This window comes from Pristiophorus japonicus, chromosome 7 (assembly GCF_044704955.1).
Source record: "Pristiophorus japonicus isolate sPriJap1 chromosome 7, sPriJap1.hap1, whole genome shotgun sequence".
NCBI lineage: Eukaryota > Metazoa > Chordata > Chondrichthyes > Pristiophoridae > Pristiophorus > Pristiophorus japonicus.
The window spans coordinates 130,592,162-130,606,676 of record NC_091983.1 but is presented as its reverse complement, the minus strand read 5'-3'; the positions used below and the strand labels follow the sequence as shown (position 1 = coordinate 130,606,676).

At 40.2% G+C, this 14,515-nt stretch overlaps 1 protein-coding gene across 1 annotated transcript in view; it reads left to right on the top strand.

The window, feature by feature from the left end:
* The window catches only part of rfx6 (regulatory factor X, 6), a 91,568-nt gene extending 78,053 nt beyond the window's left edge, over window positions 1-13,515 (top strand). Inside the window, exon 19 of the mRNA XM_070884463.1 lies at window positions 13,334-13,515. Coding sequence (XP_070740564.1) covers window positions 13,334-13,515 — 182 coding nt within the window. The remainder of the gene's footprint in view (window positions 1-13,333) is intronic.
* Window positions 13,516-14,515: the final 1,000 nt, after the last annotated feature.

Sequence of the window (14,515 nt, the reverse complement as noted above, 5' to 3'; positions counted from 1 at the left end):
AGTTAAGGGGCAAGCCATATAGGACCGAGATGAGAAACATTTTTACCCAGAGCATTGTGAACCTGTAGAATTCTCTGCCACAGAAAATTGTTGAGTCCAGTTCGTTGGACATATTCAAAAGGGAGTTAGATGTGGCCCTTACATCTAAAGGGATCAGGGGTATGGAGAGAAGGTAGGGGTGGGGTACTGAGGTTGCATGATCAGACATGATCATATTGAATGACAGTGCAGGCTCGAAGGGCTGAATGGCCTGCTCCTGCACCTATTTTCTATGTTTCTTCTGTGTCACAATTTTTCTATGGTTCTATGTGCAATGGAGCAGGCTCTGATCACTTCCTTTCCTGCCCATGCTAGAATATCTGGTGTCAGGGCAGGGTCACCTAATTTATGTTGAAGCAGAAGACACCTGTTCCACTATTGAGTACTTCTTGGACACATGCCAGGGTAACCGGTTTGCGAAAAGCAAGACAGGAAAACTTTTTTGTATCACCGCAGCAACATTTCCTTTTATAGGACGGCCAAAAGTACTCATTTTGCTGATGTTCAATGAGTGGTGAAGGCCTGGATTCCCAGGTGAGCTCCACCTGTGCCACTCAAAGAACATGTATTCTGCCTTCATCTTGACATCCAGATCACTAGGTAGTAGAGGGCTTGGGGTTGAGGAGATTCCTGGTGTGGGGGGGTCCCTCTCTCTGACCCTGCCCACCCCCTTGCTGTCATCGACCATGTTTGTAGCGCACGGAGGTTCTACCTAACCAAGCCCGATCAGAAGTTAGCAGCCTGGGCTGCGACCCAGTATATCCAGGTTCGGCTTGATTGCAAAGCTCTACTCTAAGCTGATTTACATCAGAAATGTACCTCTGATCCCATGGAAACTTGAGGCCAAAACATCCATGTAACCATTCAGTAGCTGTGAAAGAATAGTAGGGCTCAACATATTAAACTTATTGTGATGCTTTGCGGTCTCGCACACAAACTGCACTTTAGACTTGTGAATGCCAGGAACTGGAGCTCCACATTTCAAAGATTTCAATTGTGTTACAATGTGGATTCATTTTTAATGTGGGTGCCTGAAAGAAATAGAATAATTGCCTGTGACCCATCTCCTAAACATGGGGGAAGATTTTCCTCAGCTTTGTGCCTGGGGCTTGTTTAGTTCCTGGGCAGAAGTGGTGGGGACCCATGACAATCTCCATTTCTTTTGCATTGCCCTGGAATTTTGAGGTTTCTTCTGAGGTGCCTATCTGACAATGAGGTAGGAAAATGAGGTGGGAGGCACAGAGAGGAGACAGAGTACTTGTGTATGGGCAAACAGCAGAAATAGGTTTTAGGCTGTGTGTCCAGCCCTGCTCAGATTAGAGGATCTGAGCGAGGCCTGGGGAAGAACTTATGGCCCAGCCAGAAGTTGGGTGTGTTCCTTCTAAAGGGCCAGCAGGAACTGTAGCCAGAAAGTTCCAATGTTGGCAGAGCAGGTCTGAAAAGTCTGCAACAGCAGCAGGATTTCCACTCCCGTTTCCGGGCACAAGGCCCTGAAAATGGGCAGGCCTACGTAACCGTGACATACATCAGGACAATTTAAATGACCTGAAAATGCAAATACATGCATGCTTATGTCAGATCAGATATAGTGCACTCTGCCTAATGAGCATCGAGACAGGAGGTGGAACAAAAATAAGATCACTTTATTTTCTTTTTATATTGAAATGTATTAATGCAACAGGCTATTAAGAATCAACTAAGATTTGTTTCTCTTTGTGGAAGGGAGAATCATTTGATAGTGTAGTGCCAAATTTTTCTCGCCAAATATACCCTATCATAGTACTTTTGCACTTAAAGGAATCCCCACATACTGTAATCAATAGAATCTTCTCGGTTTAAGAACTGACATACCAACAACAGCAATAGTGTCTATTTATATAGTGCCTTTAACTTAAAAAATGTCCCAAGGCAAAGAAAACCAAGGCAAGGAATCTATTTACACTGATGATCTGCAGGGGCAGCCAACCTTAGACCAAAAGGAGTTATGTTTTTATTCATTAACCATCATTGTTCTGGGCCATTCAGGACCTGTTCTTGTGGAAATTATTTAAACATAAGAGACATTTTGAAATTAATCTTCTGCCACTCTTTTTTGAATGGTGCTTAAAATGGTAGAAGTTGCATGGGGTACTGAAGTTGCTTGTTCAGCCATGATCTCATTGAATGGCGTTGCAGGCTCGAAGAGATCCTGCAACTATTTTCTATGTTTCTGTGTTTCTAAAACGAGCATAATATAAACTGGATGCAGCGCACAGACATTTCCTGGATTCTGAAGTGGACATCCTAATACAAAAACTGTTGAGCAATAGCAACTAAACTTATTTTTGGTATCTTATTCCTGACGGAGAAAAAGAAGAACTTGGAAAATATAGCAGCCCAGCTAAATGCTGCTACCATGTCTCAACAACAACTGGCTTTCATATAGCGCCTTTAATGTAGAAAACGTCAAAAGCTCATAGGAGGACTTCCAGAAATTATTTCCATAAGCAAACTCATGATCAACTAGTTCTTGAAGGCACAATGAGCTAGTTTACTCCCATCCGAATGATCCACCTGGGTGATGAATAAAACTCTCAGCTGATCCTTCAAGCGATGATCTATGGTTTAGGAGGAGGAAGAAGAAGACTTATAACATGTTTCGGACCAAATTGATGGGTAAGTTCTCTCTGTTAATGTATTCAACCAAAATATACACACATTTTGAGATTCGATTCAGTTTTGTACTTTTAAATACGGTTTAGCCGACATGGCAATTAAAATATTCTGGCTAATAAGATTACAGGTATGGAATGAGAAGAGCCCATTTATGCCATCAAGACCACCAGCCCTGTACAATTTACATTGTTACAAATGTTCCCCAACTTGTTTAATTTACTCAGGAAAAACATCAATGACCACCATTAAAACTTCCAAGAAATGATGTCTGAACCTTCTGACCCTGACAGCAATTGGGCAACAAAAACTCAAGAAACTAAATCTAGTATTAAATCTACATTACTTAACCCTGACCAATTAGATTGACAGACTATATAAGAGAATAGTAAATTAATGCCTTTTAATGCTTGATAATGTAAATCAGTAACTAGAACGATGCATTAATAATAAATTTTGCCAAAAATAAAATCTCATTTAAAATTAGATTCCAAGTTTTTTTTTAAAAACATCAATATTTATAGAAATGCAAGAAATGTAATGATGTGGCTATTTAGCTTAGCAAGCCCACTCCTCTTGTGGTTGATCTAAGCCTTTTCATTACATCTTTCATTCATTTATTTTCCCAGAAACATAATTAGTTATTTCTTGAAATCATGATACTATTTTATTCACTATCTTTCCATGGTGATTATTTTATATTTCTATGAACCTTTATGTTAAACAATTTTGCCTACATTTTCTATTTACATCATGCCATTCATTTTCACTAGGATTCTCCAGGTCATTCGCCTTTATGGTAGAGGACACTAAAAATATCCCAACAGTGGATAGTCTAGAGGCTATATCGGGGGGGGGAGGAACTTAACACAATTGCAATCACTAAGGAGGTGGTACTCAGTAAGATAATGGGACTGAAGGCAGATAAATCCCCTGGACCTGATGGCTTGCATCCGAGGGTCTTAAGAGAAATAGCGGCAGGAATAGTTGATGCATTGGTTATAATTTGCCAAAATTCCCTGGATTCTGGGGAGGTCCCAACAGATTGGAAAACTGCAAATGTAACGCACCTATTTAAAAAAGGAGGCAGACAAAAAGCAGGAAACTATAGGCCAGTTAGCCTAACATCTGTCGTTGGGAAAATACTAGAGTCCAAAGAAGCAGTAGCAGGACATTGGGAAAACATAATTCAGTGACGGAGATTCAGCATGGGTTTATGAAGGGGAAGTCATGTTTGACAAATTTGCTGGAATTCTTTGAGGATGTAATGAACAGGGTGGATAAAGGTGAATCAGTGGATGTGGTGTATTTGGACTTCCAGAAGGCATTTGACAAGGTGCCACATAAAAGGTTACTGCACAAGATAAAAGTTCACGGGGTTGGGGGTAATATATTGGCATGGATAGAGGATTGGCTAACTAACAGAAAACAATCTCGTGATAAATGGTTCATTCTCGGATTGGCAATCAGTAACTAGTGGGGTGCTGCATGGATCAGTGCTGGGACACCAACTATTTACAATCTATATTAACGACTTGGAAGAAGGGACTGAGTGTAATGTAGCCAAGTTTGCTGACGATGCTAAGATGGGGGGAAAAACAATGTGTGAGGAGGACACAAAAAATCTGCAAAAGGACATAGACAGGCTAAGTAAGTAGGCAAAAATTTGGCAGATGGAGTATAATGTTGGAAAGTGTGAGGTTATGCACTTTGCCAGAAAAAAATCAAAGAGCAAGTTATTATTTAAATGGAGAAAGATTGCAAAGTGCTGCAGTACAGCAGGACCTGGGGATCCTGGTACATGAAACACAAAAGGATAGTATGCACGTACAACAAGTGATCAGGAAGGCCAATGGAATCTTGGCCTTTATTGCAAAGGGGATGGAGTATAAAAGCAGGGAAGTCTTGCTACAGCTATACAAGGTATTGGTGAGGCCACGCCTGGAATACTGCGTGCAGTTTTGGTTTCCATATTTATGAAAGGATATACTTGCTTTGGAGACAGTTCAGAGAAGGTTCACTAGATTGATTCTGGAGATGAGGGTGTTGACTTATGAGGAAAGGTTGAGTAGGTTGGGTCTCTACTCATTGGAATTCGGAAGAATGAGAGGTGAGCACATCAAAATGTATACGATTATCCGAGGGCTTGATGCGGTGGATACAGAGAGGATCTTTCTGCTGATAGGGGAGACTAGAACTAGGGGGCATAATCTTAGAATAAGGGGCCACCCATTTAAAACTGAGATGAGGAGGAATTTCTTCTTTCAGAAGGTTGTAAATCTGTGGAATTCGCTGCCTCAGAGCACTGTGGAAGCTGGGTCATTAAATAAATTTAAGACAGAGGTAGACAGTTTCTTAACAGATAAGGGAATAAGGGATTATGGGGAGCCGGCAGGAAAGTGATCCATAATCGTATTAAATGGCGGAGCAGGCTCAAGGGATCATATGGCCTATTCCTGCTCCTATTTCTTATGTACTTATATTCTTAACTTTGGCGGAAAACCCACAGACATCTCTGAGAAACAGCGTAATCAGCATTTACATTTTTTCTCTGTGGTTTCTGCGGATCTTCCACCCAAGTTACAGTGGATGGTCAGGAGAACCTTTGGAAATTCAACCCCCTAGTTTTTAAACCCTTTATTAGTGCTAATGATTTATACACACAGCCTAAACATCCAAGGTAGAATCCTTTCAGATGATCAATTACGCACATGATGAGAAAATCTTGTTTTATGAACTGTAAATATGAGAATGAATGATAATGTGCTTTTTCTCCCATTATAGATGGTCACCATTATACCAGGATCCTCCAGGGTAAGCAGTGCTTCAATGTCTTCAGTGCTACAAAGAATTAGCCAATGAGAGTGAGTCACAAGAAGCAAACCCTCTTGAAGAGGAGGATCTGGAAAAGAAGAACGAACAGGGCATTACCACCAACATTATTTTTGATCACTGCTTGATTGGGTTTGGTCTTGCATAATGTCCAGGTGATTTATCCCTTGATTCTAAAAATCATAAATTTGCAGTGTCATGTCAGTTTGGCTTTCTGAAGTTTTAGCACTCCACCCAGACTGGATTGAATTGTTACAGGTCAGTAGACAATCGTATGCTGCTTCAGAAAACATTCAGATCGATCTCACTTAATCTGCGGTGATGTAAAACTAGTTTCAAGGGTTACAAGGCTGAAGGGGACAGAGAAATCATCTGCTCAGATTGGTGATCCAACCTCACTCTCTCCAAAAGGATAAATGGGTTGTCATCCAAAGGAACAGTTGCCATCAATTTTCTCAACTTTTCTCCAAGCAGTTTGCATTCTCTGCCTCATGCAAGGCATTGAGAAAGAGACAGAAAGACTAGGATTGGGCATTCTTTCTCATCCAATGTCACTAAAATTGCTAAACATGTAAAATAAAATAAATAAAATTGTAGTTGTTCAGAACTATCTATGTAAAGACAATAAATAAAGTAATTTGCTTGTGACTTGAAAAGGCTCTTGCATTTTTGCCCTGTAGTTGGTATCCAGTTCTAAGCACCCTCACATGACTAGTTGCCTTATACTAAATCTAAAAATATTCAGTGCAAAATATATTATAAAGAAGATAAAAGAACTATATAAGTAACTACAGGAAATCAGAGTGAATAGAAGGAGCCAACAAGATCTCTATATTTTAGGAATTGTGCATTTGAATTAGATTGGTCCTTAGTAGTAGTCATTAATAACTAAATAATAGCAATTTTGGGGATATTATTTGGGAACCGGGTATCATTTTGGACATCCAAGATTACTCCATTCACAAAGTCAAACCTAATGATCAAATTCCCATTATTGACATATAAATCTGTCAAAATGACTGTCAAAACACTATACTGTACTGAATGCAGCCAAAGATTCTCATTGTCAGAAATCAGATATGGACACTCTCCTAGACTGATCAGTACACCAACAGTGGCAAAGGCAATTGGCACAACACCACAAGTTCACCAAGGATGAATACTCAGACATAACCACCAGGGTAAACTGACCAAGATGAATCCTATCCAAACAACCAGGATTTATCTGCATCTCAAAATATAGCATAGCTACTAATTTATTTCAGATATTTTACTTTTATCTCTCTGGTTTGAATTCCTACTATAATCCCACAAGGAATGACAATACATACCAGAAAATGTGGCAACCTTCTGCTGAGTCTATGGTAGTGCACCTCTGGATCATTTGAGGCACCAAAATGCAAACTCATGATCAGTTGTCTGCTAGATTTTAGAATCTGTGGTCGTGAAAATATGAGAATGATGCAATGGCATCAGAGATCATTCTTCATAAATGGGTTTATAATTTATTCTGCTACAGCTAGCAAACAGAAGAAATCTTCATTGAGAAAATGCTGATTTTCGCCAAAGGTATTGGCACAATTTGTCAGAATTTCAGATTGTAATCAATGTCATCTGAAATATATAAACAGAGGGGGTGAAATTGCGAAGCGGCCGGTTTGGAGGTGGGAACAGCCGCGAGGCAGGAGTTCCTGCGGCAGGTGTGCAAATCCCGCCCCGTGACCTATATTCGAGTTACCACCCCCCGAGAGCAAGTGGAGCGCAAAATATTGTGCTCCACTTGCTCTGTGAGGCGCGAGCGGGGCACGAGTGGGGGCAGAAGGACTCCATGAGGGTCGCAGCGCTATGTGGTAGGACACATTGCTGCTGCATAGACAGGACCCTCCCCTTCATTAATGGGGAGGGCCAAGCTGCTGACTCTGTGGGGGTGAAATGGGGCCCTACCTGGACCACTAGGGAGCGGTTGCCGTGGCATCAGCATGGACACTACGATCCAACATGAATATTTTTTTTTCAAATCGCCACCTTCCCTTTAAATTTTGCCCCGCGAGCGGCCTATGCATCACCCGACGCAGCTTGTGGGGGCGTTGCCAGTGCTGCAGCGCAGTACGCTACCAATTACCGCCGCCGCTAAATGCCCACGAAATTTAGCAGGAGTTGTTAGCAGCACAGTGCCTGGCCGAAAAGTCATTTGCGCCCCTTTAGCGCTCACCGGGGGCGCTAACGGGAGGCACAAATGCCCCAAATTTTTCCCCCAGAGATAGCATTTGGAAGGTAGAATACCAAAGAACAGAATGAATATAATGAATTGACTGATAATTAAATTGCTCTTCGTTAAAAAATAACACCATTTATTCTCTTCCAACTGTTCCAAACATAGGATGTCATGTCTCCTAGACAATTTCAAATTTCTAATTTTATCTCTTGCCCTGAAAACCATCTGTGCATTCATGCAATCTTCCTCGTTCAGGACGGTAGCACAATCCAACCTCCATAGGTGCAATTAATGTTACTCCCACCAAAAGTCATACTTGAGTATTTGGAGAAAAACTCATGACAGATGTTCTTCCTTTTCTCAGGTGATTTGCATTAATCAGATGAAACTCACCGCGCACTTTCTTTCTGGAGCAATGATATTCAATTGAGCCTGGCTCATATAGCTGAGATTCAGTGTTCCTGCATTGTCATACTTAACTTGCAATAGTATCTTCAAAATAAGAGATACAAGGGTAAAAATTCCAGCAGCCGTTGGACCTGCGGTGTGGTGGAACTTCCATTCCTGCCGGGAAGTCATAGGCCTCTCAGACTGAAGACAAAGGAGCAAAATTCAGCTGCTTGGCGCTTCCCATTTGCGCCTGGGGAAGGGTGGTAACAGGGTGCTAAGGAGTTACCAACCACGCATGACAAATTGATGCACGCGAACTTCCCTGCCGGTTTACCACCTCGGTCTCTAGTGTAGATCATGATGTCATCAAGTGCGCAGTGCCCCATTACTGCCCCGGAAGTGAAATTCACTCCTGCCCCCTGCTCTAGGGCGTCAACAACAGCAGGAAGAGGAGTCATTGTCAACTTGGATGGTTGCTTGGGGGATAATTAAAGGTACTGGTGTTCAGGTAGGCCAAACTTTATTCTTTGCACCAGTCTGGTGCCTGCTGAAAGTTTTTGATCCTTCATTGCTATACAATGTCTAAGCTCTCCACTCTGAGTGCTGGGGACTGTAAAGGCAGTTGCGCAAATCACCTGGCAACACAGTACTGAGTAGAAGATTGCTGTAAACTATCATTAGCCCTTCCCTTTAAGCAAGGGAAGCAGCCTCTGATGCCGATAGCTTTGCTCAGCACATTCTTCAGCGCTCTGCCACGACCACCCTGCTCATGCACTTCAGTGCCCTAAGAGAAGTGGTTAGTGCTTAATTTAGTGCTCCACTTCCCTCTTGGAATGCTAAAGCTGAATTTCCCAGGAGCAAAAATTGATTATTGTCTGGTGATACTTTTTGGAGATTTCAAAAGTTCTCGCTCCAAATGGGTCTCAATGGAATTTCTAGCCCCAAAGGTTTTCCAAGTTGCATAATTAGGCTCCAATGCTAGAATATAGTCATCCAAAGATTCTACTCTTGCACTTTACCTGGCCAGACAGTGAGCAAAGTGAGAGACTTTTAGTGCTGGTGGGGCCCACTTGCAGTTCAGTATGGTACATATACCATCTCTTTGCAGACATAGGTATTGCTGGGCTTATTAGTGGCTAATCTGCTGGGATTCCTGGGGTATCCTGGGAGTGTCTCCAGACATGTCCCCAAACTGCAGACCAGATTGAATTTGCTGGTGAATCTCTGAAGGATTGGAAATCTGGTGGAACCAGGTTCCATGCCAACTTTCCATTCCCCTGCTAAGCATAGTCCAGTACTCCAGACCATGAAAGAGTGGAATTTACACTTTACAAAGTGCAAGTAAAGATGGTGCCTTTTTAACTGTATGAGTTAATATTCTAATTTTATTAAGCCTTACTTTCAAAACATGTTTGTCAAATTTTATGTTTTAATATGCAAAGGTTCTAAAAATGACTAATTATAAATCAATAAATATGCTTCAGGAAATTAATTTGACATCTCTTTATAATTCAAATACAATCAATATAAAGATAAAGACATTTATCAATGTTTAATGTCAAACAAAAGAAAACTGTCATATGTTGTGGAAGAGCAATAAAATAGGAAGCCCGCTTGATTACTTCATCTTTGTAATTAGATGAATTTGGTACATCACACCCATAATAATCTTACCGACAAGTTTTCTGGGGCGGGTGGGGGGGCGGTGATTGGGTAGAAGGAAGGATGGACTGAGGTTTTAAAAAAAAAAAAATGGGGTTAAAGTTGGATAAAATGAGGAGGGGGTGGGGGTAAGGGCAATCCAGAAGAATGTTTTTAATTGGTTACCAGGTTATTCCATTGATCACCTATTCCAAATAAATACTGAATGACTGCATTGTAGGCCAGGTGCTCCAGTTTTACCATGGACAGGCCTTGTAATATGGACATTATTTATAGTCCTAATGAGCCTTGCATTGACCGAATGGATTGGGCTATGCTGACTCTATTAGACGAATTGATGGCCTCGAGCCTCCACATCCAATAATATGGACACCATTGCATTATTGCTCCCTGCATATCTTTTAACAAACCTTAGCAATCAAAATTTGATTGCTAAATAGATTGTGGTTATACTATCTGAGCATTGAAGGCTATTATTTAATATTCTTTTCTTGTTTTTGTTGCTTTGAGTTTAGGAAATAAACATTCCCATATCACTATATTTTAATTCTGGTGATTTGTATCATTTTAGTCAATAGTAAAATTATTAAAATAAAACTTAATTATTAAATAGACAAGAAAGACACAAAGTAAGTAATTATTTTTATTACTTTAGGAACTACAGAGCAGTGCTGAAGAAGAGATTAATGTGCAAAGTTAAAGCACATGGGATTGGGGGTAGTGTGCTGACGTGGATTGAGAACTGGTTGGCAGACAGGATGCAAAGAGTAGGAGTAAATGGGTACTTTTCAGAATGGCAGGCAGTGACTAATGGGGTACCGCAAGGTTCTGTGCTGGGGCCCCAGCTGTTTACATTGTACATTAATGATTTAGACGAGGGGATTAAATGTAGTATCTCCAAATTTGTGGATGACACTAAGTTGGGTGGCAGTGAGAGCTGCGAGGAGGATGCTATGAGGCTGCAGAGTGACTTGGATAGGTTAGGTGAGTGGGCAAATGCATGGCAGATGAAGTATAATGTGGATAAATGTGAGGTTATCCACTTCAGAGAGACAGACTATTATCTGAATGGTGACAGATTAGGAAAAGGGGAGGTGCAACGAGACCTGGGTGTCATGGTACATCAGTCATTGAAGGTTGGCATGCAGGTACAGCAGGCGGTTAAGAAAGCAAATGGCATGTTGGCCTTCATAGCAAGGGGATTTGAGTACAGGGGCAGGGAGGTGTTACTACAATTGTACAGGGCCTTGGTGAGGCCACACCTGGAGTATTGTGTACAATTTTGGTCTCCTAACTTGAGGTAGGACATTCTTGCTATTGAGGGAGTGCAGCGAAGGTTCACCAGACTGATTCCCGGGATGGCGGGACTGACATATCAAGAAAGACTGGATCAACTGGGCTTGTATTCACTGGAGTTCAGAAGAATGAGAGGGGATCTCATAGAAACGTTTAAAATTCTGACGGGTTTAGACAGGTTAGATGCAGGAAGAATGTTCCCAATGTTGGGGAAGTCCAGAACCAGGGATCACAGTCTAAGGATAAGGGGTAAGCCATTTAGGACCGAGATGAGGAGAAACTTCTTCAGAGAGTGGTGAACCTGTGGAATTCTCTACCACAGAAAGTTGTTGAGGCCAATTGTCTAAATATATTCAAAAAGGAGTTAGATGTAGTCCTTACTACTAGGGGGATCAAGGAGTATGGCGAGAAAGCAGGAATGGGGTACTGAAGTTGCATGTTCAGCCATGAACTCATTGAATGGCGGTGCAGGCTCGAAGGGCCGAATGGCCTACTCCTGCACCTATTTTCTATGTTTCTATGTTTCCTATTTTCTAACCAACTTCTGATACCAAAATTAGTTATCTTGGATAAATTGTCCTTCTGATATCTTTGCTACTGTTTTCCCATCTCATTACCTTCCCTACTATCATATGATCATAGGTAGTCTAACTTATGCCATGAAGCATAGGTGAGAACGGTTAACACTTTTGATAATGCACCAAAGCACTAAATTCTGACTTTAGAGGTCAAGAATTTCAGTCACTGACGCTCAACTGAAATAAGTTACAGACAACATCCAATTTTCTATCTGTAGGCAATTATTTTGCTCTGGAAGCTCAAGTAAGTATAATTTTTGTAATTGATTGTTGACTTCCAACATATTTGGTGATAGTCTAATTGCAAATATATTTGAATTAGGACTGTCAACCAACACTTGAATATTCAAATTAAATGTTTTAATTGCAAGTTTCTCTCATCTGCTCTTTTCCTCTCGAAGGTAGTGACGCTTGCTGGATATCACTTCATGACTGCCCTCTGGTTTCTTGCCTAAGTGATCATTCTTCATGAAACTAATCAGCAAGTATCGACGGGCTATTTGACCATAGGGACAGCTCAGCAGTGCCAGATTCTGTCCTGGCCCAATATCCACACAAATGCATTTCCAGCAGGGGTCACAGGATAGCAGTAAGAAGCAGCAATTTTGACTAGTTTTCCGCTCCTTAGCCAAATGCACTGAGTCAAATTGTAATGCCTCTGCTGCTGCTCTGGTAACCCAGAAACTGTTTCTCTTCAAATGGCCGACTCCTCTTCCTAACGTTATTATGTTACGAAAGAGATTTTACCCATTTACTCTAGATACTTTACGTTCATAGTTACCTATATCAACTGCCAACCAGTGAGTGTATAAAGTGCAATTATGTCTCAGGAAAACAAGCAATATTCTGTACAAGAGTTTATTTCATGTATGTAGGGATATTATACTTTTTTTTCTTGTTGATTACAACCAGTATCCAGTTTAACAGGGTTAGCTGTTATAAAAAGACAATGGCAATTAGAAACATCAAAGACATGCTAATCTGTGTTATACTTTTTGCTTTTGTACCACCTTATGTTTGCCATTTGCCGAAAGATTCCATTGTAAACAAATTTTCAAGCTTAACTGATATTTCCTGCACCAATAAAAACAAAAGGGGTTGCAGAAATGATTACTTAGTCTGGTTGGATTTTATTAATAAAATATATTTTGTGAGTTGAATCTTTAAATACAGTCTTTTATTATACATGACCATTCAGAAGAGCAGTAATATAAATGAAGAACCATTAATCTTGTGGCTGGTGTACTGCAAAATGAGTCAAGTTATTGCACTTCAGTGAAGTTCATTCCAGAAAGCTTGTTTGATGCAGTTTGTATCATATAAGTGTGCTTGATTAATATAATGACCCATAACATCCAGTTGAAATAATGTCATATTTCAATTAAATGTAGTTACTGGTAATCAGTCATTTACTGTACCAAATAATGTATTATTCACTATCAAATAATACAGCTAAGTGGGAATTTAGTGCAAAAAATTCAAGATAATTTAAATGAAGCAATTTCAGATTAACTGTAGACCACTTTTCAAAAAGTATTTTCTGATAACATTTTCAGTGTGTATTTTCACAGTTCTACGAAAAAGAATTAGCTTTGAGAAGGAATTACTTTCCAGGATTCACACCACAACATGCTGTTAACTTATAATCTTTATGTTTTTCTTTTTACAGCTTCACATATGCAAAGTGTGATTTCTTCATCTTCTTCCCAATGCATGTACAGCAACTCAGGTCAATATAATTCTCAGGATACGATGGCTGCTCGCAGACAACCTGGGGAGGTGACGAACATGGTATCACCTCTACCCCCAATCAACACAGTGTTCATGGGGGCCACAGCTGGAGGAACGTAAAGTGCTTGACTAAGCATTCAAAGTTTTAAATGCCTATCAAATATGCAATGTATCTCAAACAAATACACATTAGTGGGATCATCTGAACAATATTTCAGGAGTTTGATTTCAGTCAGTAAATCCAAGTGCTGTGGGATGTCTTCTAAACACACTTTTCTATTTGTTTGACACTGCCAAACAGAAAATGATGACATAATGTGGAATATACCCATGGTGGACATTACCAATATCCAGACTAAAGAGTGTTGTTTAGAGTGATAACTTAATGTTTATTTCTGAAAATAAAAAAACAAATTATACAGATAATTTTGAAATAGTAAAATTCAGTTTAAAATTATTTATAATTAGCTGTTATATGCTGCAATTATTTCTGTGTCCAATTATTAGTTAATGATGCAATGTTGCCTGTTATCTGATGTTCATTTGCTGTTGTGTATTTATTCTGTCTGGAGTACTACTGTTTATTTTCTGTAAAGTTCAATTAAGTCTGTCCATTTGGTTTCAATGACTTTACCTCCTTTCAGCATGTTTATGCACTGACACATTAACAAGAATCTCAGTAAATTAAGCTACCATTGAGTTCTTTACATTGGGGTAGAATTTCCTGCAATGGTGACATTGGCAATGTATGCTGTAAATTTCACTATTGTGCCTGCCAATCTTGCTGTTGCTAACTTTCTCCAAAATGTCCTGGTTTTCTAATTAGAATACACCGCAACAAACATATCAGCTAATCAGAAGTGGTCAATGTTTAGCAGCTTTTAGTACTTGCAAGTAACATGAAATTAACCTGAAATTGACCAAATATTACAACATGAATATTAAAGCCTCGTGGGGATTTGTGGCTGCAAATTTGCACAAAATGTCCTATGTGTTGAACATATTTAGCATTGTGACAGATTGGAAGTAACAGCGAAGTGGACAACACAATTTGCATTTTCTAACATATCTAGTCTGAGCTCCTTGCCAAGGATGTCTCTTTTCCCTGAATGTAGAGCAG